The 27539-nt window shown below is 43.0% G+C and overlaps 1 protein-coding gene across 1 annotated transcript in view; it reads right to left on the bottom strand.

Annotated features, from left to right (window-relative positions):
• Positions 1 to 27539, bottom strand: part of DIS3L2 (DIS3 like 3'-5' exoribonuclease 2) — a 285986-nt gene that overhangs the window by 62660 nt on the left and 195787 nt on the right. The window contains exon 14 of the mRNA XM_033958227.1: positions 22087 to 22166. Within this exon, the coding sequence (XP_033814118.1) occupies positions 22087 to 22166 (80 nt within the window). The remainder of the gene's footprint in view (positions 1 to 22086; positions 22167 to 27539) is intronic.

Genomic DNA, 27539 nt, shown 5'->3' on the forward strand with positions numbered 1-27539 from the left:
CAGGTACCTTGATCTGGATTGACCACTGTTGAAAACAGGATGCTGGACTAGATGAACCTCTAGTCCAGAAGTGGGCAAATCCGGTCTTCGAGGGCCAGAATCCAGTCGGGTTTTCAGGATTTCCCCAATGAATATGCACTGAAAGCAGTGCATGCAAATAGATCTCATGCATATTCATTGGAGGAATCCTGAAGACCCAACTGGAGTTTGGCCCTCGAGGACCAGAGTTGCCCACCCCTGCTCTAGTCTGACCCAGTATGGAAACTCATACTTTTACACAATTATGTTAATCTGACTTAAGCAAGAAGTCAATGAGTTTCTCAGAAATTTCAGGATGATAAATAACTCCAGGGAATGATTGTCTGCCTCTGAATTTAGAAAAGATACTCTTTTGCTTATATTTACAAAGGATTTAAATGCAGAGAGCTGCACTATATAGTAACCCTCATCCACAGCTATTGTAGAAGAGAGATCCACCATTTGTGCTCATAAAGTTCATTTTCCTACTTTACAAACTCTGCCCAAACCTCCATTGTAGGTTTTACTTTCACATCCTTATATCTAAGAATTTTCTGTTTACAAAAGGTCTCTACTTTGAAGATGTTTTAAATTGTAGAAATGGCTTAATATTTGGAGATACATTTTATAATCCTATATAATAAAACCTTAGAGCGCACATGCGTTCTTGAAAAATCGTGATCCCTGGGGCCGTGTTTTCTGATCCGTGGCAGCGTTCCATTTTATAACGCGGCCAGGGATCACTCTGGCCATTCCCCTCCTCACTCACCAACCCGAAGCGAGCTCCTCACCAACCGGAAGCAAGCACCTCACCTCCCGCCCTTGCTCACCGCTGATGCTGATCCTTCTCTTCGGGGCAGCCTGCGATCGTGGCTGGCTTTGGCGGGCCTCGGTGGCATGTTCCCTCTGAAGCACGGGATCGCGTCGAGAGGGAGCATGCTTCCAGGTTGGGGAGCAGCCTGTGAGGTTTGCTGGGGCCGGCCACCACGATCGCTGCCTGGAGCAGGCCAGAAGACGCCGGGATGCAGGGAGGGTAAGCAGGGGAATCAATACAGGGGGCCAGAGGGAAAGGGGGGCTGCTTTGGGGGGAGGGGTGTGCTGAGGGGAGACAGAAGGGGCCATGGAGAGACAGGGAGAGTGAAAGGGGGCTGCTTTGGGGGAGGGGTGTGCTGGGAGGAGACAGAAGGGGCCATGGAGAGACAGGGAGAGGGAAAGGGGGCTGCTTTGGGGGAAAGTGTGCTGGGGACAGACAGTTTTGCTCTGGGGGGAACACAGAAGGTACCATGGAGAGACAGGGAGAGGGAAAGGGGGCTGCTTTGGGGGAGGGGTGTGCTGGGGGCAGGCATCTTTGCTTGGGGGGGGAGACAGAAGGACACAGACAGCGGCCAAGGAGAGAGAGAGAGATAAAGAAACACAGACAGACAGACACACATATATTCTAATACCCGTTAATGTAATGGGGTTAATGACTAGTACCAAATAAAAGACATGTAGGTCATTTTGGGGAATATCCAGTTCTGTCCTACAGAGGTTTGTCATGCATATAATTTCAATCCTTTGGATTTAGCAAATTAGCAACCTTTGTGCATTATGCACGTGCATGCAGAGACCTTAACACTTTCAAAGGCATGATTTACACATTATCAGTGCTACATAGAAATTGGACCTAGGATAGTATGCTTTATCCCCACAACCATCCCCTGACCACCCACAACTCAGCCTTCCCCATCTCCTCCTTTAAATCCCACAGCTAAAGAATGCATAATTAGGCTTGCTCATTAATAGCATTTCCTTACTGGCTTATTTAACAGCTAATATAACTAAACTCCAGGTTGCTCCCTCAGCAATCACATTTGCATGTTGTTGTGCAGTCTTGCTATTAACTTGTAATTTGTGACAGGAGAAATAGCCAGGCTGTTAATAGCTGGAAGCAGTACAGAAATGCTGCCAGTGAACACAGCAAATAGAAAACAAACAAGCTTTTAGTCAAAGAAAGAAGATTTATCTATCTAGAACTGAACTTTTCTGAAGATAGAGCAATCAACATATCTCTTTTCCAGGCTGATTCATTTTCAGCCCTATTAGTTTCCCCTATTCTTGGGGACCAGACTTCATTGAAAGACACTTTAATTGAGATAATAGGAGAGCAATGTAGTGATGCATCAGCACTGGTTTTGCTTCAGAGAGAGAACTCAGTATGTTATTTCTGCTATGCACATCAAAATCAATATTTAGTCATAACGTGGCCATCTAACACTGGTATTTATGACCCAGTCCAAATCCCAACATTTTTTTGGAAGGTCAACAATTTAGACTTCCACTTATGCTCACTTATGCAGTCGACAGTGTTAAAAATTTGGGACACTTGAATTGTCAAATCAGTTTATTTTCTTTAGGAATCAACAAACTTTTTGCATTAATGTTTAGAAGTCTGAAGGATGAAAAATGTGTCTGGACATTTTAGTATCACAGATTGTAGGTAGGATCTACCCAATGAGAAGGCAGTGGGGGCGGAGCACCAACAGGTAGGATCTACCCAATGAGAAGGCAGTGGGGGTGGAGCACCAGCAGGTAGGATCTACCCAATGAGAAGGCAGTGGGGGCGGAGCACTAGTAGGTAGGATCTACCCAATGAGAAGGCAGTAGGGGCGGAGCACTAGAAGGCAGCTCTAGTCACAGAGACTGTATGTGGGATCTACCCAGTGGAAAGAGAGTGGGAGCAGTGTACTGAAAGGCAGCGCTAATCACCATGGAGGAGGTGAGCTTTGAGAAGTTTCTGTGCTGGAGAAGAAAGGTTCTGCAAGGGGTGGAGAGAATGAGTGGGCTGACCTTAGAGCGAGATCACTGTGTAATCTAGAGTAGGGTTCTCAGAAAGTATAGGAATGGGGAGGGGAGTGTAGGAGGATGCTTTAGAGCAGTGGTTCCCAACCCTGTCCTGGAGGACCACCAGGCCAATCGGGTTTTCAGGCTAGCCCTAATGAATATGCATGGAGTAGATTTGCATGCCTCTCACTTCCATTATATGCAAATCTCTCTCATGCATATTCATTAGGGCTAGCCTGAAAACCCAATTGGCCTGGTGGGCCTCCAGGACAGGGTTGGGAACCACTGCTTTAGAGCACAGCTACTCAAATGGCGGACCATGTGGACTGCTGGGGTGCAGCACTCCAGCTCCTCCTCCTCATGCCTGGGTCTAACATTGCCCTATTTACCCCTCCCACCTGATGGTCCTCCACATGACAAAGTGGGTTGTGGCAGAGAGAATGCTGATGGAGCCTTTCTTCTATTGCTCCCACCCATATGAAGTTGCATTAGAGAGGTAAAGCACAGAGAGAAAAGGCTCCACCAGCCAGAGAGAACCAGCTTTCAGCATTCTCTCTACCGTGACCTATTGCGGTGTGTGGCGGACCAGTGGTGGAAAGAAGGGAGCTGCATCAATCAAACCTACAGCCCCTGGGGGTGGAGTATGGAGGGAGAGATCCAGGCTCAGGGGGAAAAGAGAAATGCTGCACTGTCTGGAGGGGGGGGGGTCAGAAAGAGAGAGAGGGGGTCAGAAGCTAGACTTCGGGGGTGAAAAGAGAGAGAGAGACTGTACCAGGGGAGAGAGGGATATGAATGCTGAAACCGATGGAGGGAGAGAGAGAAAGAAGCCAGACTACAGATGAGGGGGGGGGGGGGGGGTACAGGAGGAAGAGGCGAGAGAAGCTGGACATGAGGAAGGTTAAGAACACAGAAGGGCTACTGGCCCTGAGGGAACATAGGCACAGGGTCACTGAGAAGCAATATTGAACACAAGAGGACAGATAGGGACACAGAGGGGAGACACTGGACAAGGTAGATAGGGGGACACACAAAAAGGATGAATGCTGGAGACAGAGAAAGAAGAAATGTCAAAAGGAAGGAGCCCTGAAGAGTTAAGAAAAAACAGAAAAAAGCAGGAGAGAGACACTAAGACCAAAGCAATGTTGAAACAACAAAAGTAGGAATAAAGTATTTACTAATCCATTCTTAATTTTTAATATGTCAACTTTGGGAAATGTGCATCCTTACTGCTACTACTAATCATTTTTATAGTGCCACCAGATTTATGCAGCATTGTACATCAAAACATGGAAGAGACAGTCCCTGCTTGAATGAGCTTATAATCTAGTTGAGACAGAAATTGGACAAAAAGGTACATCTATATATAGTGCCCGCAAACACTCCTACAGCCACTTCATCCCCCATCTCTGGAACCAACTTCCCCCACAAATCAGACTATATAACTCTCCGATGACCTTCCGGAAAGCAGTAAAGACCCTCCTCAACTGAATTTCTAACTGCAAACTACCCCTTGACCCCCTTATATTCCTCCTCCTTTCTGAACTATCCTGTACTTAAGTTGCTGTATAGTCTTGTACTATCCAAAATGTTTTCTGTTGTGAATGTTGGCTTGTAACCTGTTCTGAGCTACTGGGAGGACGGGATAGAAATCAAAATAAATAAACGCTAAGACAGGTATGGCTGCTTCACTGCTTAGCAGTTGGGTTCCCCATCCTCATTAACTTGGGAGTGATACTGTTCTATAACAGTTGTGGACCTGGTACTTTGTTGACCCCAGGTTTTAGACAGTCAAAGTTTCTGAACCTCCACTCAAATTATTTGAGTAGCCCTTCTGTAGACGCTAAGAATATAAGCTGGCAGTACCCGCATAAACATTACACAGTGCTTGGCAGCAGTGGCTATGGAGACACGAGCAGTGCTACACCAGAAGTGGGTGTCTGCACATATGTATGTATATGTTTGTCTCTCCAAAGCAAAAGAGAAAGTGTCTGTATGTGCATCAGCTTCTCTATTGGGCTGAAAAGGAGAATTTAACTAGTACAAATATAGAAACATGATGGCAAATGCCAAATGGCCCATCCACAATCTCAGGGGTAGGAAACTCCGGTCCTCGAGAGCCATATTCCAGTTGGGTTTTCAGGATTTCCCCAATGAATATGCAAGAGATCTATTTGCATGCACTGCTTTCAATGCATATTCATTGGGGAAATCCTGAAAACCCAACTGGAATACGGCTCTCAAGGACCGGAGTTCCCTACCTCTGCACTATCTCCTTCTCTTCCTATAGGCTAAGGCTCTAAACAATTGCATTGTGAGGTCATAGAACTTTCTGATTATAGAAACATGTTGGCAGATAAAGGCCAAATGACCCATCCAGTCTGCCCATCTGCAGCACCAACTATCACCTCCTCTTTCGAAAAGATCTCATCTTGAGTTGCTACTGAAAAGGTGCGAGCTAAATCCAAATAAACACAAATGTTGTCTATGGTTTTGATACTATATACAGGTAACTATCCTAATCTGGAATTTCTGAGTCGCACTATGGCCAAATGGATTCAAGGTGACTTACAATTTGAAGTTATGAGAATACAAATTGGTACACTGTATCAAAATAGAAGATACGGATACAGATCTATAGAGAGATAGGAATTGTTCAGTTTTTTGAGTAGTGCAGAGGTATTAAGTAGACATGAGCTGGTAGGGTGCATAGCATCGGTATCAATAGCAGTGAGCAAATATGAATATAACCCTCTAAGAAATGCTGAACACAGATATTAAATTCAGATCTTTGAGTTTCTGTAGATGTTAAAACACTGAGGGGCTAGTCAAGAACCTGTAGTAATGTTAACACACAATAGTGAAGCTCTGGAACACTTTGCCAGAGGACATGATAACCATGGTAAGTGTAGATGGGTTTGAAAAAGAAATGGACAAGTTCCTGGAGGAAAAAGTCCATGGTCTGCTTTTGAGATGGAAATGGGGGAAGCCACTGCTTGCCCTGGGATTAATAGCATGGAATGTTACTATTCCTTGGGAATTCCAAATGAAATGTTACTAGTATTTAGAGTTCCAGAATCTGGCTTACTCTTTGGGGATTCCACATGGAACGTTGCTAGTATTTGAGGTTCCAGAATCTAGCTTACTCTTTGGGGATTCCCCATGGAATGTTGTTACTCTTTGGGGGTTCCAGAATCTTGCTTACTCTATGGGGATTCCACATGGAATGTTGCTAGCATTTGGGGTTCCAGAATCTTGCTTACTCTATGGGGATTCCACATGGAATGTTGCTAGCATTTGGGGTTCCAGAATCTTGCTTACTCTTTGGGGATTCCACATGGAATGTTGCTAATCTACCAGGTATTTATGACCTGGACTGGCCATGGTGAAGACAGAATACTAGGCTAGATGGACCACTGGTTTGACCCAGTAAGGCTATTCTTAAGATCTTACTGTAAGGCTGTTCCACAGTGCTGAGTGGCTGCCTAACTTGCAAAACAGGAATGCAGATAAGTTATATCAGTTTTAAAAGGGAAAGCAGGTGCGTACTTTCCCTTTTTTAAACTACCACTTGCGCACATTTATAGTACACCTTCTCTTGGGCATGTCTTGAATTTGCCATTTATTTTATATGTTTATGTTTATATTTTACAAAATATGCAAGAATCCTGCCTACATGATGGATAAACCTACAACCCAGGCAATCTTCTAAAAAGCAGACACGAGTTCCAAAATGAGGCCTTTGTTTCAGATTCTCAAACTTTGCGACTTTGAAGAAGTCAGATCTGCCACTGCTGCTAAGCATGAAAGACCAGTTCAGAGCGTAACAGACTGACTGACTGTTCTGTGATGTGCCCCGAGGGGCTCTCCAGCTACATGAGCGAGAAATACATTATGACATCCACTTTCAAACTGTTTCCTTGGTGCTAACTACCATTAAATATTCACGTCAGAGACAATGGAGTTCAGTGGATCTGGTAAATGGGTTTGTCCAGTCTAATTAAGATAAATGTCAAGGACTTTGTTACAGAACCTTCTAGAGACAGGCATGCAGCACAGAAGGAAGGTGAGATTAACATAGACACATAGAAATAGACGGCAGATAAGGGCCACGGCCTATCCAGTCTGCCCACCCTAATGACCCTCCCCTACCTTTGCCCTGTGAATAGATCCCATGTGTCGATCCCATTTGGCCTTAAAATCAGGCACGCTGCTGGCCTCAATCACCTGCAGTGGAAGACTATTCCAGCGATCAACCACCCTTTTAGATTGAGCTCTGGTAGATGCATAAGTAATCTAGAGCTAGTTCTAGAAACTGAAATTAGTCCAGGCAAATGCTATCTGAAGTGGATGACTGGGATTAAACAACTATTGCCCTTAGAGATAAATTTCTTTCTACATATTTCAGAAAGGCTGAAACAGCAATGTCAAAAATTAATACGAGACCGGCAAAGGCAAGCTGCACCGGCCCTCTGCACAACTTTTCAATCCCCTGACATGAAAATCAGCCTCACGGGAGCAGAAACGACATGAGTGCAAATGAAGTGTGGCGAATTCAATGAGGAACAGCAGCAGCTTAATAAGAAGTCTGTGGCAAATTCTTAACATTCGTAGCGCAGTGAATCCTGCTGCTGCCTTAATGACACCAACACTGGGGGATTCTTCAAAAGCAATCAAGTTCTCTACAGCTGAATTCAGGCACACTTACAGCCCTTATTTACGAAGCATTTTTCCCACAGTCCTCTATAGTGCTGGGACTGCTATTCAGAGGAAGAACGACTCACCATGGGGCAGAGTCTTCAAAGAAGGGAAAGTGAGCATCTGGCTGCTGCACGAACTCCTTCAATTCTCTCTCAAAACAGGAGATAGAACGGGAAAGCGCAATAGCCGGGCATGTAGATCGTGGGTGGAGGATTTATTGAATTTGATATGTGGACAAACATAAGCCATAGGCAATTACAGCAGTAAAAACATTCAGATTACAATCAAAGTACTGCACAATACATGGTAAAACAAATCCCGCACTGCTCCTTGTGACCCTGGGCAAGTCACTTAATCCCCTCATTAGATAGAGTGTGAGCCCATCAGGACAGATAGGGAAAAATGCTTGAGTACCTGAAGAATTTGTAATCTGCATTGAATTGGATATGCGGAATATAAATAAATTGCAAGTGAACACAATACATGGTAAAACATTTTAATAGACAGCATTAAAATGCATTTAACTGCTTTAATAGAAGTGTGAGCAATTGAACAAATCACTTTTCCACATAGTCCCCATGCAAGACGATGCATTTGCTGTATCGTTCCTACTAGCTTCTGCATTCCTGCAGAGGTTTTTCAGTTGCTCCTGAAGCCAGGTGAGCACCGTTTCCTTTACTTTATCATGCTTTGACTTTTTCTCTCCGGGTCGCAGCGATGCACCCATGTCTCATTACCGGTGATAAGTTTCTCCAGAATACTCAGATCTTCTTCATACTGTCGCAAGAACTCGGTTGCAACCTCCATCCGCTGCTGCTTGTACAGATCAGTAAGCTGTTTGGGAACCCATCGTGTGCAAGCAGATCCATAGCCAATATCCAAATTTGCAGCCAATTGAGATACCACTATCCATCCGTCTTCTCTAATCAAGGCATCCCCATTGTCAATGTGCTCTTTTACCCGACATGTCTCTTTCCTTTCTAATATTGTAATTCTTACCATTCGCCTCTTGTATCTGTGAGTTTGTCTGACTAAATTGTGGTCTAGAACAGCGGTCTCAAACACATGGCCACCCAGGGACTATTTTGCGGCCCGCGATCTGTCCTCTCCACTTCACAAGTTTTCCAATTGTGGAGAGAACAATCGCATACAGACCGCGACTGCGGCTCGCCTAAAGCAGGGGTCCCCAATCTGCTTCCCTTCCCGTCTCATTGCCCTCCCCCAAGCCACCACAATCGGGAAACAGGCCAGCGCCGAGGTCTTAGCTCTCCCTGCTTATCTTCCCCAGCGCAGAGCCGACCAATTCTCGCCACCCGACATCAATTCTAACGTCGGGGAGGAAGTTCCGGGCCAGCCAATCGCTGCCTAGTTGGCCCAGAACTTCCTCCTCAACGTCAGAATTGACATTGGGTGACGAGAATTGGTCACCCCCATACTGGGGAAGATAGCAGGGAGAGCTAAGACCTCAGCGCTGGCCTGTTCCCCAATTGCGGTGGTGGCAGCCTGTTCCCCAATGGTGGTGACTTGGGGTCAGGCAGGGAGAAATAAAGAAAGAAAGGGGAGGGGACAGGGAGACGGGACACAGACAGAAAGGGGCATGGAGAGAGAAATATAGAAAGAAAGGGCGGGCATGGAGAAAGAAAGAAAGGGGGCACGGAGAGAGAGAGAAAGAAAGAAGGGGGCAGGGTGAAAGAAATAAAAAGTTGGGGGTTGGAAGGAGACAGATGCCAGACCAGGGGAAAGGAAGGAAGGAGGGAGGGAGAGAAAGGAAAGAAAGATGTCAGACCACGGAAATATGGACGGAAGAAGAAAGAGATAGAAGGGAAGACATGGAAACGTAGATTTTGAAAAGAAAGCAGAAAAATTGAATATTAAGTTAATGCCAAAGATGGATGCAAGGCAGAAAGTGAAGACGAAGAGAAAAACAATCAAAGGACAAGAAGGCCCTGGAAACAGTTAAAAGCACAGAAAAATAAAGTCACCAGCCAACAAAGGTAGGGAAAATGATTTTATTTTCAATATAGTGATTGAAATGTGTCAGTTTTGAGAAAGGAAAGATATTAAGCTTTAAATGTGAGGGCTGCAGAAAAAATAGTTAATGACAATTTTGCATAAGGTAAAACTCTTTATAGTTTATAAATCTTTCCTTTAACTGTGAAGGAAAGATTTATAAACTATAAAGAGTTTTACCTCATGTAAAGTTGTCATTTCTTTAATAAGACATTAACTATTTTTTCTGCGGCCCTCCAAGTACCTACAAATCCAAAATGTGGCTCCACTAAGGGTTTGAGTTTGAGACCACTGGTCTAGAATATATTGTTTTTATAAATAACCATCTTTTTAAAAAATTGTACACCGCCTAGAAACCCTGTATAGGCAATATAACAATTTTTAATAAAACTTGAAACTTGATGGGTGACCAGAACGACCTTTGTGGGTTACACTTGTTCTTTCCACTTTAAACCTTTTTACCCACTCATAATCCTTTCATTGATTCACGATGCTATGTCCATATGGAGTCAATTTCCACTCCCTCTGCCCAAAGAAAGCTCACTACTGCACGTTGTTCTTTGATGGTACAATCTTGCAATGAAGTGTCCATATTTCTGACCTCGTGGCTGCCACACGAGTAAAGGCCGAGTGCTGCACTGTGTGTGGTGGACAAACTATCCAGAGTACATATGTTCCGGTTATCATGTAATTTAACAATTGTCTTTCATTTCTGATTTGCCCTTGTATGTGGTCAGAATAGTGCTTGAAAATTCTCAGCTAGGGCAGCTATAGTGTGTTGCTTCTTCCATTAAAGGCCTGGTTAGCATATACAGAGGATCAAAATCAGAAAACGGATCTTTCTCAAAAAATTCCTACCCGATATGAAATAGCTCTAGTAAATGGGGCTATAGGAAATTATTCAATTTTGTTTTCACTATTTATAGTGATCACACACGTGCTTCATATCATTTGTTTCACTTTTTTGTAGACAAATACATTCATTGTACAATTTTAATTGATTGAGTAAACAAATTAATTAAATTAGTCTGCGACCCCTTAATAAACTAGGAGGAAGATATATTATAATTGATAAACAGATTGTCCGTGCATAGGGCCCTCCCAGAACATACGTCATCCCAGGTCAGTATTCTGTTCAGTTTCAAATAATCATCTATATCGAACCTCCTTCCTTTAATTTGTTAGCAAGTATCTTTATTTAATTAATTTTAATTGAATTTTATTTTGTTTTAATTTATCTTGTCATTAAAATAATTCTAAAATCTGTGATTCATAACACTTCTCACCAATTAATAAATCTAATATCATCCAATTAATTTATCATTATGATTGTGTCCATCAATTTAAAAATCTTTCTATTTATATGCATGTCAGCAACACTTATCTTTTAACAGCAAACTGCTGGTCCAGCGTTGGTTTGTTAAATCATAACTGCCCGACGCTTAATTTTTACACAAGCGTTTCAGTCAAAAGACCTTCATCGGGGGAAATAATATGGTTGCTTCAATTCATGTGAACAAAAAGAGAAACTTTACACTTCAATCAATCGATTAAAATTGCACATGGGTGATCACTATAAATAGTGAAAACAAAATTGCATAATTTCCTATAGCCCCATTTACTAGAGTTATAGCATATAGAGAGGGGCATTTTCAATGACATCCAAATCCAAGTTTGCATGTTTTGGAGAACACGCACAAAAATCCATCTCAGGTTATTCAAAGAGTGCAACATAATGCTGGGTTACGTGAAGAAGTCATTGCTAAAAACCTGAACTGGATTAGGGTGCTCAAAATGACAGGCTGTACCCTCAAAAAAAAAAAAAAATCTGTACCACAAGCCTTCCAAAATGAGACAGTGTACAATTTTGGACTGGCCTCTTAAATATGTCAACCCTGTACAAAATAAGATATTCTTCTTTGTCTTGCCGAACTTGACATTGAACCACTATTCATTTGTGGTACTTTTTCTCTATCACCGGAAAGTTTTGCTTGACTTCTTTGTTCTGCTTTCTTCTCAGATCCAAGGTGATTTCTTGGCTTCTTTCTCTTCTGGAGTGTTTTTTTTAACTTCATCACTAATTACAGTTTTGATGTCATTCTATAACTTTTCAGGCTCTCTATCTCCTGTATCTGTTCTCTAGTTTTATCCTTCACTATTAACTTTCTGTTAAGTGTCACATTGCAATTACTGCTCTTTTTCTAGTTTTTGAAGTATCCCCATGTCCAGCATCTCCTGCCCCATGTCCACAATCTACTGTCTTTTCCCTCCCCCTGCTTTTCCTCCTCCCCAGGACTAGCAATTTTCACAATGATGGCATCTTCTGAGGGCTACCACTATGTCAGGAATAAAAATAAATAAATAAACGCAGAGAACATAAGAACTGCCATCTCCGGATCAGACCCATGGTCCATCGAGTCCGACGATCCGCACACGCGGAGGCCCAGTCAGGTATACACCTGATGTAGTTTTAGTCACCCATATCCCTCTATGCCTCTCGTAAGGAGATGTGCATCTAATTTGCCTTTGAATCCTAGCACAGTGGATTCCTTAATAATCTCCTTTGGGAGAGCATTCCAGGCGTCTACCACTCGCTGCGTGAAGCAGAACTTCCTGACATTTGTCCTGGACTTGTCCCCCCTTAGCTTCAAGAGCCTTCGAGACTTATGTTGGCCTCATAGGACCTGACCATTCCACCAAAGAATGCATCAGAGCAGGAAGTGTCGGCACGGGACTCAAAGGCTCCACACTTATTTTTTCTTTTTATTCTTATTTGGAGGAGTGTGTGGCGCAGTGGTTGGATCTACAGCCTCAGCACCCTGGGGTTGTGGGTTCAAACCCCGCGCTGCTCCTTGTGACCCTGGGCAAGTCACTCAGTCCTCCATAGCCCCAGGTACGTTAGATAGATTATGAGCCCACCGGGACAGAGAGGGAAAATGCTTGAGTACCTGATTGTAAAAACCGCTTAGATAACCTTGATAAGCGGTATATCAAAGCCTAATAAACTTAAAACTTAATAATTATTGCAGCAGTCACGGTGGCCAGAGGAGAGACTTGCCGTCTGCTGCTTCAGAGAGAGCCCTGGCTTCCAACCAGGAATGAAGCAAGGCAGCTGTAGCTCCAGTGTCCCGAGAGAATTTGCTGCTGCTCCACAAAATTTGCCACCTGAGGCGACCACCTCACTTTGCCTAACAATAGAACCATCCCTTCTCCTTTCCTCTCTCTTTCCCTTCCTTTTCTAGTTCCTAAGATCTCATACAATAGTTTGCAGTGAAGAAACTAACAGATCTACCATGCTGACTGTGCAACACTAAAATAATCCTCCAGAAGCTTATCTCACAGCACAGGAAGCCAGGGTGTGAATATTTTGATTTCATGAATACTAGGCTGAGACATACAGCTAAAGGTCAATGGGAAAGCAAGCTCCTCAAGTGTACAGGAAAAGTATGAGTGCACGCCTCAGTCATATTAATAAAAAGCATGAGGATTTTCCATTCACATTGCTTCAGAGTTGTAATGGATCCACATTCAGAACCACATGTGTTCCACATAGCATGTCCCAAAACAACAATCCCTACCGCAGGCTCTCTGAGAGCTTCACGGATTCTCAGCATATAGAAATGACTCTGGACCACTGTGGCTCCATATACCAAAGGGAAGACGTGCCAGCAACCAGCAAACAGTCACACAAAACATGGTTATGGATGTGAATCCAAGAAAGGCAAGCAAAAGTCTTCAAGTCAAAAAGCAGGAGCATAATATCCATAGCAAGACACAAAGCAATCTATGAGGACCAAGTACACACTACGCACACTAGATTATTCTGGTTTTGTAGGACTTCAGTAGGAAAATGTAGTTTTATTTCCCTATGAGAATCCACAGAATGGCCTCAATGCCTTAAAAAAACAAGAGAGAGACAAAAATCAATATACCAGTCCACCATTTACCCTGCTTACTCTATTATAGACTGCCACCGTTTCCAGCCAATTTGGGGGCCCTTTCACAAAAACTTAGCACATGCTGACATTAGCATGTGTTGTCCATTAGAACACATTCAGCTTTAGTAAAAAGGACCCCTTTATTTGTTTTTGTTTCTAAAGTAGACCTGACTTTAGTGACAGTAGATGAGGGCAACCTGTGTGGGGATTATACATCTGGATGTGTTGGGTATGGAGGGATGCCTTTACTCTGCAATGTCTATGTGTAGGTTTTCTTCCGTTCTCTTCTTGTTTCCCCTCCTCCTCTTCGCTCACTCCCCTTCTCTAGCCAATGTAATAAGTTGTGCTAGTCTTTATCATAGCAGTTTACTTGGACTTTTTCCTTAGGAAAGCCACCAAATGAAAGAGCAGAATGTTCAGCGTGCAAATTGCAGGCAGTGAGGTCGAACTGGGATTTATTCCAAATGGTTAAAACTAGGTGAAATTTTGGTGCAGTTTTCTACTTCCTCTTAGATTCTACTCCCCTTCCCCCAGAGAAAATTCCCTGGTATCCAAAGCAGGCCCTTCCCACACACTCCTAGAGAAAACCTCCAATGGTCTACTTGGGCTCTTAAGTATCCTCACTCCCTCCCCTCCCAAATTCCCTAGTAGCCCAAGTGAACCCCAAACCCCTCGCTACTCCAACCCGCCTTGGTCGCAAGGCAAGAGCAATATCCACTCACTTCTGCCTTAAGCACTTAACCTCCTTAAGGCCTTCTGCCTTAAGGCCAGCTTAACCTCCACTTGTACATCAAACCACCACTAGGGGTCAGACTACCGAATAAGAAGAACAACAACAAGTACCGTATTCTGTGGATCATTACAAAGGCAGGCTTTTCCTTATTATGACAGGAATAGCGATGCAAATGATAACACGCAATTGGAAAAATTGCGACCGCTTCAATTGGGCTAGTTTATGTTTAGGATATAAATATGAAAAGATGAATGCGGATATGTTGGGGAATAACAAAATATTTAACTTGGTATGGGGACCGTTGATATCATTTGTTAATTCAACATGATTGTCTATTTTTATACATATCCAGGGTGGGGGGATATTTTTCTTTGTATTATTATTGATGGAATTTAAGTGCTTATGTAGATTATTAATGTTTGTAAAATTCATGGCACTTGTATAAGTTTTGAAATTAATAAAGATTAAAAAAAAAAAAGAAAAAAAGAAAAGCATAATCTGCAAACACTTTTCTACTTTTTTAAAATTAATATTTGGTTCAAAATACAATTTACCTTTTTAATTTCAAAAATTTCCCATCTCTCTCTCCTTTCTCCTTATTCTTCCCATGGTGATCATCATGCCTCCTCAGAATTCTCAATCACTATATTCAATCAGCCCATCCTCCCACCTTGAGGGTTGATACGGAGTGCAAGTTTCGTTTGTAATTTAGTAGACATTTCTCACATTATTATTTTTGCTTCTAAAATTCCAAAGAGAACATAAGACAAAAAGAACAGTGTTTCTAAGTTAATTACTTCCACCATATCATTTTTGGAGGGCTTTGCAAATGTCAAACCCAGAAAAAAACATGCTAAGCAGCCTCCCTGGAATGAACTTGTGGTATTTCCCCCCAGTTTTCTGCCAGCATGGAGACATAGTACTCTCGATCCAAATCGTTATAATAGAGAATCAGCAGGGTAAATTTTCATTCAGATTTTTATTTTATATTGATTGCGTACAAAAAGGAGATTTCAGAAGGCAACAGGAGAGAACGTGCCACTTCCATAATGGCACGGTGACCCAATCTCACATCTCCTCTGAATAATCACATGCTCAGCTGTTACTGGACAGGGGACAAAAATTTCCATCCATGACATCTGGGGTGTAATTCTTTTTGACACTTTGCATAATGGGAATCCGAACAGGAGTTAGGACTGGTTTGCTTCTGTGTGGGACATCTCCATCTTCCAGAGCCAGCTCAATTAGTTCTTCTCAACTCTCTTTTGGCATGTTTTGTAAATAGAAAGGATGTCAAGGCCAACTGTGGTCAAACTTAGAGCCAACTTAATAAAAAATATTTAGCTAGGCTCTGAAAATTCAGCCAGAACAAAATTCCACTCCTGAGCAAGCTCTGGGTCTTTCTTTCTTGTTCAATTGGGCAATTTAACAGTAGAAATAGCTTATGTACCAGAATGTAACTCGCCTTGCCCTCAGAATTGGAAAAGGGAGCAATAAAATTTACAATCCGCATGTGTTTAATATAAAGATTTGGGTGATGGCTTCACTCCTGAAGGAGGAGTCAGCAACTCTACATTGTAGGAGTGCTCCTTGATAAACAAAGTAGTTCCTTGCTTGCCCAGCTTTGCTCTTGGTAAATTTAGTGATCTCTGTCATCAAGAAAGATTAACAGGAGAGAGAAGTGGAGATACTGGGGGAACAACTATGTTCCGACACCTAACCCAAGTCTTCAGGACCTAGTAACCTTTGACTCTGCACAGTTTCCTAATGTCAAAGTCAAAGCCATTCCCTCTCCTGTATGAGTCATCAGGTAGTATGCTTTTTTCCTGTTCACTGCAAATCAAAACTGTGAGGGTCAGCCCTCAGTCAGTAACACCCAAGGTGGCAAGTTCTTGCTTCTGTGTTAGCTAATTCCCTGCAGAAGCCACTTCTCAGGACAAGCCCAACGATGATATGATATCACAGCAAACAAAAGATTTCTGATTATTTATTTACTGGCTAACGAAGGAAGCACATTTTATTTAAGATGAAGCTGGGAGATTGTCCAGGAACTGAGGCCCCGATGTTCTACGCTTACCGTGCCTTTAACAATCTATCGAGTTTAGCGTCGAAGTATTTCAGCTACAGATGCTGAAATTGGCTATTTATGGCCTTTTCCATGCTTTGTAACAGCCTCTGTTAATCATTTCAAAATGTATTAAAATAAGTATTCCGGGCGATGCCCAGACATTACCGGATGATACACAAAATGAAGCACCAGCCTTTATGCTTCAGATTTAATGGCAGGTCTGGAGCTGCCGGTAGCGTTGCTATGCGTGTGTTAGAAGCACGTCTAATGCGCGCTTGTTAAAAGTTCAAGACCAAAAAATACATGGCAAGGGCACCTTGTTCCGCTGAAGCAGTGTAGAAAAAAGCATTTTCACATTTGTATGGCTTGCTTGCAGGTAGTTCTCCGCCCTCTCCTCTCCCTCCCGCCAATGGGATTATCAAGTGCACGCCTACGAATGAGCACATTTATGCCTCTTTCCGTGAAGGTCAGTTCATGAAAATCATCCCCACTCGACCTCCTCCAAATTGAATAAAATTTTGTGTGGATGTTCCCTCTATCCTCAAATGAAACCATGTAACAGTTTTCAGCTGGATCTCTACTGGCTTCAGACCTAGAGGCTGTTAAAATTAGGTCACTCTCGGAGGTCTGTGCTCTGCGTAACACAAAATGGCAAGTTTGTCCAGCCCAATAAAGTCTCAGCAGCCTTTTTATTTGGTGTTTTAGTTTCCTTCTATCCCTTTGAGCTGGGTCTCAGCAACATGAGCCACTACTAGCCTTCAATTCAAACCTATCCAGGGTTTCTCTCTATGATGTATTTATTAAAAAAATTTCTACAGTAGAGACGGGGTACAATGCGCACAAAATAATAATAAACATGTTGACAAATAATTAGAGGGGAACAGAAATTGGCTATTTCTAAAAGCCAGAAGAGAAGTTTGACCCCTCAGAGCATCAGGTAACTTATTTCGCCAATCACTAAAAGATGACTTTGATAAGATCTAACAACTGATTTGGGCATATTTGTGTACTCAATCACAACAGCTGAGAAGGCAGATTCTTTAAATCATCTAAGTCTACAACAATTTACATCACACCCTCATGGACAAAGCAACTAACACATGTTGTATCACCTGAAGTTCTCGCATAAATTTGCTCGACATTTCTGACACGGAGCCTCCTTTCAGGGTCAGGTTCAGTTTCTTTGATATACCACAACATTTTCAAAGGAAAATAAGGGGGGGGGGGGGGAGGATAACTACTACTACTATGAATTATTTCTATAGCACTACCAGGCATATGCAGCGCTGTACAGAGTCACGTAGGAGACAGTATCTGCTCAAAGGAGCTTATAATCTAAACAGATAGGACAGATAAACAGGATGCCAGGGTGGGGGATACAGTTAGGCGGATGGTTAATCTGCTGACTAGGGTGGTAGGCAATGTGGCGTAGGGTTAAGGATTGAAGGCTACTTCAAAAAGGTGGGATTTCAGTTTGCCTTTAACAAGGGAAGGGGCTTGGAGGACAAACTTAGGTAGTTTATACCAGGCATACGGTGCGGCTAGATGAAAAGAACGGTCTACAATTAGCAGTGGAGGAGAAGGGTATAGCTAAGAGCAGCTGATCTGAGGAACTGAGTTCTCTGGGAGATGTATAAGGAGAGAGAAGAGAGGGGAGATATTGAGGGGCAGCAAAGGTAAGCAATAGGAGCTTGAAGTGTATGCAAAGGTATATAGGGAGCCGGTGAAATGATTTAAGGAGAGGGGTGACATGAGTGTACCGAGGTTGGTAGAAGATGAGTCATGCAGCACAGTTTGCACAGATTACAGGGGGGGGGGGGAAGAGGCGGCACTGCGGGAGACCAGTTAGAAGTAGATTGCAGTAATCTGTGCGAGTTTATAAGAGAGTGGACAATGGTCCGGGACGGGTAGCGTGCTCAGATAGGAAGGGCCGAACTTTGGTGAGTAAGTTCCAGAGCTGGAGGAAAATGGCAACAAAAAATAATAGGTTTTAAGCTGAGATTTGAATCTAGTGAGTGAGCCTTCAGCTTCAGATAGAGAGCATTCCAGAGGTGCCAGGTTCAGCCACTAGAGGATCATTTTATAGCAATCTACTTTCTATTCTTTAAAGGAACACAGGCACTTACTTTCCTTTACAGAACAGCAGTATAAAAGGGTATATGTGTGTATGCATGAATGCTTTAAATGCCTGTGCTGTGCCTAAATTCTGTAAGTTGCATGTGTAACTCAGCCCTGCCCATGTTCTGCCCATATTCTAACCATGTGCATGCCCTCTTGTCAAATACCTGTCATGTGAGATATGCGTGTATTTACAGAACAGCAGTTGCCTGGATTTTTGCTATTTACAGCCATATGTGCATAAAGTATTCTTCTCCTTTATTTGAATAATTATGCTATATATGTTAGGGCTCCTCCTTTACTTAAATGCCACAAGAATGAGAATTTTTGTCCTGATCCCCAGCTCCTAATACCAGGGGGCAGTGCAAACTCAGAAGGGAAGGCACTAATGACAGAGCCTGCAGAAATGCATGGTCACCACACTTTGAAATCTCGCACGGATTTCTGTAATACCCACAGCTTCCTGCAGGTGCCATACTTGACTCGGTCACACTTTAGAGAGAGTGCATGTGACCTGGAAAACTCCTTTGGGTGCTGGACATTGTACACATCAGCAGATTGATCTAGCAGAGCTGATAACACCTCTTCAGCAACAGGTTTAAAGGTTCTTTTTGGGGGGTGGAGTCCTGCCACCTGGTAGAATTTGTAAAAGAGAAAGTGGTAAGAGTCAACACTGCTACTTAATGCCATCTTCCTCCAGTTCACTCTTCATGCAGCTTGGTTATTAATCCCGGCGCTATTAATATATGATATTCTGCCTGAGACGGACTCTTTTTGTCCTGAGTAACAAGAGTGTGAGCAGAGATCAATGAAAAATTTCATTCACTCTCTCTCCCTAAGAATGAACCACAGAGAGACAACATGGTAAGTCAGCACTACATATGACTTACAGCACTCCTATGAAACAGAGGAAAGCTTTGCAAAAATGTGTGTATTTAATGAAACTAGGCAGCTTTGTGCTCTGGTTCTGGTTGAGCATTCGTCCTTCTTTCTATGATTCACCTAAACTACCCTGTTTCTCTGAAGATGCTAGAAAAATACAAGCCCTCAAACCTTATTGCAAGCTCTGTACAGTCTATCCTTCACATGACTCCGAGGCCATTGCTTTAACTAATGTATTAAACAAATTGTGTGCAAATACTGTACATACAAAATCTGCACCTTCACAGGAACATGTGGTGATCACCAGGGAAACATGGACACATCAAGCATGTGTTAGCAGTAAATCACCGCATGGGTTAGGGACTGGCTTAGAGGTAGACTTCAGAGGGTAGTGGTAAACGGTACCCTCTCCGATACGACGGAGGTGATCATCGGAGTGCCGCAGGGCTCGGTCTTGGGCCCGATCCTATTTAACATCTTCGTAAGAGACTTGGCTGAGGGGCTTCAAGGTAAAATTACATTATTCGCCGATGACGCCAAACTATGCAACATAGTAGGCAACCGCACAACAGATGAAAGCACTGTGCCCGACAAAAGCTCAATGCCCGACAGTATGACGCAGGACCTACTCCTGCTGGAGCATTGGTCAAAGACTTGGCAAAAAATGCAAGGTCATTCGGCAAAAATCCATGCAGGACTAAACACCCTAAATGGTGAGATCCTAGCAAGGACTGTAGCAGAACGTGACTTGGGGGTGATCATTAGCGAAGACATGAAGACTGCCAATCAAGTGGAGAAAGCTTCATCCAAGGCTAGACAAATCATGGGCTGTATCCGTAGAAGTTTCGTCAGCCGTAAGCCCGAGGTCATAATGCCGTTGTACAGATTCATGGTGAGACCCCATCTGGAATACTGTATACAATTCTGGAGGCCGCATTATCAAAAAGATGTGCGGAGAGTTGAGTCGGTTCAGCGAATGGCCACCAGGATGGTCTCAGGTCTCAAGGATCTCCTGTATGAGGAACAACTGGGTAAGTTGCAGCTGTACTCACTCGAGGAACGCAGAGAGAGGGGAGACATGATCGAGACGTTCAAATATGTCAGGCCGTATCGAGGTGGAAGAGGATCTCTTTTTCCTTAAAGAACCCATGGCAACAAGAGGGCATCCGTTGAAAATCAGGGGTGGGAAATTTCATGGCGAAACCAGAAAATATTTCTTCACCGAAAGGGTGGTTGATCGCTGGAATAATCTTCCACAATAGGTAATTGAGGCCAGCAGCGTGCCAGATTTTAAGAAAAGATGGGATTGGCATGTGGGATCTCTTCATGGAGGTAGTTAGGGGGTGGGCCATTAGTGTGGGCAGACTAGATGGGCCGTGGCCCTTTTCTGCCGTCATGTTCTATGTTTCTAGATTGTACCGGCATCTGGAGGCGTATTAAGGGTATCATAACTTTCTGTACTTGAGTGCACTGCCCATCATTTCACAACAGCTGCATCTCCCCTTTCATTCCAGATTTGCTGACATGATTCCTTCAGCTACTCACCGACCCCCTGTCATCCCCTTCAACAAAAGAAGAAGAAAAGTTGTGGGTCCTCACTGATGCCAGGCAAACTCTTTACTCCTCCTCAGACCACGCATTAAAAGACCAGGTTAGAAAATCATGTGCTGTCTTCAGGTCTTCTACACGCTTCTTTGCATGTGGGGTTAACAGCAAACTCAATTATCGCCATTCAATTAAAATAAGCAGTGCAGAGTTATCTTGTTTATTGAATTTCTTTTTGCAGAGAGGAGCCATATTAGCAGAACATGTGCTACGTCTCCTGCACTTTATTACACTACCTTTTCTGATGGTTAAGTGCTAATGGAGGGGGGTATCAAGCCCCTTTCCTGAGAAGGAAAGGCAGGAGAGGGGAGATATGATAGAGACATTTAAATACCTACGTCGCATAAATGCGCATGAGTCGAGTCTCTTTCAATTGAAAGGGAGCTCTGGAATGAGAGGGCATAGGATGAAGTTAAGAGGCTCCGGAGTAATCTGAGGAAATACTTTTTTTACGGAAAGGGTGGTAGATGCGTGGAACAGTCTCCCAGAAGAGGTGGTGGAGACAGAGACTGTGTCTGAATTCAAGAAAGCCTGGGATAGGCACGTGGGATCTCTCGGAGAGAGAAAGATTACTGCTAATGGGCAGACTGGATGGTTCATTTGGCCTTTATCTGCCATCATGTTTCTATGAGCAATAGAGACAGACCAAAAACACATTTTTCGGATATAGCCAAAACTCATCGCCCCACTCTATCCCTTCTCTACCACCCCTATGCCTCCCTGTTCTCCCCCCTGGCCTATTGTAACATTTGTGGTATAGTGCCCAGCCAGGGTGGCAGCAATCCTCAGCTGGTCAGGTCCACACTGAGTCTTTGGTCAAAAAATGGCTGCCAAGACCTCCAATAGCAGTCTTGAGAGATTTATGCTGAAGGTCTCAGGAACCATTTTGACCAAGGACTTGGCATGGGTAAGATCAACTGGGGATCATTCCTGCCCTGACTAGGCACTATACCAGCAATGAAACAGCAGGCTCAGGAGAGGGGTGTTCTTTCAGTTTAGGGGGAGGGGGAGGGAGAGAGTGGGGACTGCATAGCAAAGTTTCAGTTTTAGCCAAAAAAGCACCGGTATTTTTGGCTGAAACAAAGCTAAATTTGGAGTTTTAGCATTTAAACTGAAACCAAAATTTGATTGGCCTCTAACATTGCAAACTCTCTTACTGCAACATATGTGTAAATCAGATTTGCGAAACTTACTTGTTACTGTCCCTGTACTGATAGATGTAACAGCCCTGAGGCATCCCACTTTCCTTGTCCAAGGCAAACGTGAGTTTCAGCTGAGGAGAGAAAGAAAAGAGCATGTATATACTGACAGATCACATTGTCAGAGCCTTTCTAAAAGTCCCCCTAAAGATAAAAGAAACCAGCCATGAAGCCTAGTCAGTGGAAGGCCACCTCCTAGAGGTTTATAACCCTGCTGTAGAGCTCAGCTTGCTTCTTTCCCCTTGATGCAAAGGAAAACAGATTGCTTGGAGTCAATGCAGAAAACATACTATTGACAAGAGGTCGCCCAATGCTGGAGAAAAGACCATTATTACATCTCACCCAGAGACATCAATGTTCTAAAAAAAAATATCAGTCAGAAAATGAGAATGGGAAAACTGGAGAAATGATACATATCTCTACAGTGTGTGGTGTATAAAAATGCTGTTATAGCACAATTTCTGTAACCTTACTAAAATGCGAAGAGTGGCAAAAAAAAAAAGCCATTAAAACAGAAGAGATGTCTAAAACTCATAAGATGCGGAAAGAAAGCAAGGCAGCTGCTCAATTCCCAAGCGACCCGGACACCAACCAGTTAATCGCCTGTTCGGGCTAGCTGGCCATTTTTACTGGCATTTAATCATTAAGTACCCCTGAAAATGACCAGTTGGTGTTCCGGGGATGGAGGGAGCACTTGGCTGGTTAAGTGCCAGGTAAACTGAAACACAGTCCTATCTTTAGGCGGTGCCCGATACCCAGTTAAGCACTGAAGACCACACTTGACTATTTAAAAGCTTAGATGAAGGTGGACAGAGAGTAAAGCCAATCTGTATTTTATAGCATTCCACTTGATCTTCTGTGCAATTATGCTGGGGAAATAAAGCTTCAAATTTTCCATAAGATGGCATATAACTAACTGAGTCCTTCCAGTGCCTCTTTGTTCTCTTCATTCAGAAGACTGATTTATTTAAAATTATTTGTACAAATCTAGGCGGGGAACAACGTAAACATACAAAATCAGCAATGACAAACAACAAAATGCAATAGCAATACACCTAAAAAAAAATCAGAAAACAAAGGCAAAAAGACAATCAACAGGCAACATCTTGATTCTCCTCACTGGAAACTGCTCTTTCAACAAACATCCCTCTCATGTTCTTTCACTTATGGCCTTGGACCTAATTAAGATGCTGCAGCCTGTCAAATCTGACAAAATAACAGGCTCCTTCCCCAATCTTCATCCTTCTCAGAAGTGAATTACTACATTTTGGAAATCATATTTATTTGTAAAGTGTCATTTTGTGACACTTAACTCTTTGTTTAGTTCAATTTAACTGTTGGATCCATCAAGCATATCTTGCCTGGCAAACAATCTCGCATCCCACCGAATCTTTGTTATTAGTGGAAAAGGTACGATACAAATGTTTTCTAAGCTGCAAAATGCCTAGTCACCCCTTCAAATAGAAATAGGAGAGAGGGTTTCAGCCTTCTGGTGACTTTAGAGGCTGCATGACAATGTCACAATGCAGAACATCACTCCATCGCTCATGCAAGAGAGAAAATTAAGCAGCAGCCACAGAAAGTGATGCCCATAAGGTCATTTTTAATGTGATTAGCTACGGCAATGAGTGACATTGTGTGGAAGGACAAACGCCTCCTCCGTGGCCTCTGTCTCTCCCTCTCTTTCTTTGGTAATTCTTTGAGGTAGAGAGACTATCACAAATAAGTGCTTTATGTTAGACGTGAAGTGCTCAAACCCATTCAGAAGCAGACAAACATGAGTATTCAGAGCGTAGTACAATTTACTGAAAGTGACATTGTTTGTGCTTTCCATGGCACCAGCAGGGGTAGCTTCCAGAGCGCTCCACTGGATGGCTGGCTCATCCCACGTGCTCCCCTTGTTCTGCTTAAACTTCTTCGCTCCCCCTGACCCGTATTCAGCAGTTGAATTCCTCTGCCTTTGAAGTTCTGGAAGAAAGCCTACCTCATCCATCACTGACACGATGCTTTTGAACAACTGAAAAAGCCTGAGAGTCATTTCGATCTATACATTTCGCCGTGAGCGGGCTGGGTCTAGCAGGAGATACTGCCATGTACGGGTGTATGCGAGAGAGAGAGCAACACAAGTGAGGAAATTATTGCTCTGCTTTCAGAGATGGTACTGGAACGTGACACTGCTAAATTGTTTATACATAAGCAGTTATGGAAAGATTACATCAACTGATGGCTTTCGGAGAAGTGAGAGTGGATTTGAGCTTGGAATCGTAAGAGTATGCCATGATTCACGCAGTCACCTATAGCCCAATCAGAATCATCAGTACATCCCCCCCCCCAAAAAAAAAAAGAAAAAACCCTTTGCTCTGAACTTTGTGCTGGCCAGCTCCTGATGATTGAAAGGCTTAAAAAGCAAAAGCACTCAGGGTGTGGAACCCGTACGTAAAATGGATAGAGTTCCACGGAGCAATGTTTCGCTTTTCTACATGTTCACCAATCTGCGGTCTTAGGGGGGGTGAATTCATGGGGTTGCATTGAATTAGCCTTGTACTGAAGAGCTACTGAACAACTTGCTGGCGTTATTGGTTGTTGGGGAGGAAGGGGAACTGGTTAAAATCATTCTGTTGTTATGTATTGGGTTTTGTTATTGAGAAAACTTTAAATAACTAAAAAAAAAAAAAGCCAAAGCACTCTACAGTTTTGTAATCGCTTTATTAAATTTGTATACACCATGTTGCAAACAAAACCCATGCAAAGCATTTTAAGTAAAATTATGTCCAAATGATTAGCATAATTTTGAGATGAGAATTAAAGCTCTTCAGTGGTAGTACTAACGGGAGAGTAAATACATCCCCCACACCCCCAATTCTATGACCTTGCGTATCCAAGTTAAAGAAAACCGTCAGTTGAACATGTAACTTAATTGTTAAATTAGCTGCTAATTGGTGTTTATGCCAATAATTGGCTGTAATTGGTGCTACGTAGGTGTGTAACTGCGCTTAGTGAAATATCCGTAGCAATCAGCTGCAAGGGGGTGTGGGCCTGGGAGGAGCACGAGCGGGCCAGGGCATGCCTAGCATACTAGAGTAACGTGCCCGACACCAGGTAGGTGTGAGCAGGCGTTAGCAATACACTAGTACTGTGAAGTAGCATTTACGCACTTAGCACGCAGTATCCTGGTGCCTAGGAAAGGAGTAAACGCTGTCTATAGAACGGTCTAGTGTACTAGTCTGGAGCCTCCTGCTAAGGGCTGTACAGAGAAGATTAACATTCTGGAACAGATCCTCAAAGGCAGCAGGATAATCGCTCATTCCAAGCAGTGTTCCACTGTGTTAGGAAACCAAATATTTAGCACTCAGTCTTCCAAATCAGCAAAGCTTAAGTAAGGAAAGGAGAAAAAGTGCTCTCTGACGGCAGAGGCAAAAAACATTCTAGAGATCTCTAGAAGATTACTTGACAGATTTCATGTCCTTAGCCGTGAACTCTGAGGAGACAGACTGGTTCATTCTGGCAGCGATAGCTACTGTATGGCTCTTTAGTGTGACTTTCTCAGGCCGCCTAACTGTTGAGACGCCAAATATTTCCAACAGAACCAATACTTCCATGAATAAACCAACAAGCACATCGGAACTCACTGGTCAGGTGGCTCCTGTTGTCTTCGATAAATTAACATTTCCTATAAATAATAGCAATTTAAAACAAACTGATTGCCCCTCAAAACTACCATTTTCATTTATAAACAGATACTTGATCAGGTCAATGGGGCACTTAAATCATTCACATACATTCAACAGCACTGAATATATTGACAGCATCCAGTCACAACCCAAGGATCCAAGTTTTGAGTTTTCTGCTTTCAAACTTCTAGTTCAATCATTGCTATTGAGTCTTCTTGAATACTGTAATATAGTTTATTTAACATTTACTAAGAAAAAGATGGCTAGACTTAGATTAATTCAGAATACGGCAGTAAGATTGATCTATAGTTTGAAGAAGTATGACCATGTGACACCATGCTATCGCGAGTTACACTGGCTCCCGATGGAGGCTCGTGTACTGTTTAAGTTGGGTTGTCTTTGCTATAAGGTTGTGAATGACACTGCTTCTTTAACTGATAGATTTCTTATAGCATCTTAAAAATACAGTAGAAGATCTCATGCCCTGTTTATTTTTCCATCATTTCAAGGTTGGATCATACATTAGCATTTCAGGCAGCTTCTTACGACAAAGAATTTCGACCGCTGTTACGTAGAGCCAGTTCTTACAAACACTTTAAAACCCTGTTGAAAACCTATCTTTTCTTAAAGTATTTGGCTAAATAGTTCTAGGCGTTTTTTATGTCATTTTATTATTAATTTTTTGTTAACCGTGTTGAACTTCTGGTTACACGGTCTATAAGCACGATGTTATGTTATATAGAAAAAGTCTATTTATCTGGGCAGAATACCCACACTCTGACTCAGCACCATCTGGTCTGTAAAGATTTTCAGCACTAAACTAAACCTTAAGTTTATATACCGCGTCATCTCCACGGAAGTGGAGCTCGACACGGTTTACAGGAATTATAAGCAGAGAAAGGAACTACAATGGAAGGGAGAAGGGCTTGGTGAGCAGGAAGGGAAGAGGGGACTTAGAATAGTGGAGAGGGAGGGCGAAGTTACATTTTGGAGAAAAGCCAGGTTTTCAGATGTTTTCTGAAATGTTGGAGGGAGGTCGAACTCCGAAGATGGGACGTGAAGCTGTTCCACAGCTCGGTGATCCTGAAGAGGAGGGATGCACCAAGTTTTCCTGAATGGGAGATGCCGATTAGAGAAGGGAAGGATAGTTTGAATTTCTGAGTGGATCTGGTGGAGTGAGTACTCGAGAGCCAAGATAGTGGGAAGAGGGGAGGAAGGATGCCGTGAAGAGATTTGAAGGTAAGACAGGCGCATTTGTAGCGAACCCTGAGGAAGACTGGGAGCTAGTGAAGCTTAGACAGAAGCGGGGAGACGTGATCGAATTTGCCTTTTGCGAAGATTAGTTTAGCTGCGGTGTTCTGAATCCGCTGAAGTCTGAGAAGACTTTTCTTTGTTAGGCTTAGATAAATGGAGTTGCAGTAATCGAGTCTGGATAGAATGATGGATTGGACAAGGACAGCGAACTGTTGTTGGTGGAAGCAGGATCTGACTTTTCTTAGCATATGAAGATTGAAAAAGCATTTTTTTACTAGGGAGTTGATGTGGTCGTTAAAGGACAATGTAGAGTCAATGATGATTCCCAGAACTTTGCTAGAGTGCTCAAGCTGCAGATTGATGCCAGAGCACTGTATATAGTACCGCTAAAAATCCATGGATAAGGCACTTTATTTGATATGTTGCTCTTCACATTACATATCACAGTAGAACAATGTGGAAAACAACAATAGTGACAGCCTTGGAACCCACCAAAAGCAGAAAACCTGAAAGCTGCCTTCA

The sequence above is a fragment of the Geotrypetes seraphini genome, chromosome 9 (assembly GCF_902459505.1).
Source record: "Geotrypetes seraphini chromosome 9, aGeoSer1.1, whole genome shotgun sequence".
NCBI classification, from domain to species: domain Eukaryota; kingdom Metazoa; phylum Chordata; class Amphibia; order Gymnophiona; family Dermophiidae; genus Geotrypetes; species Geotrypetes seraphini.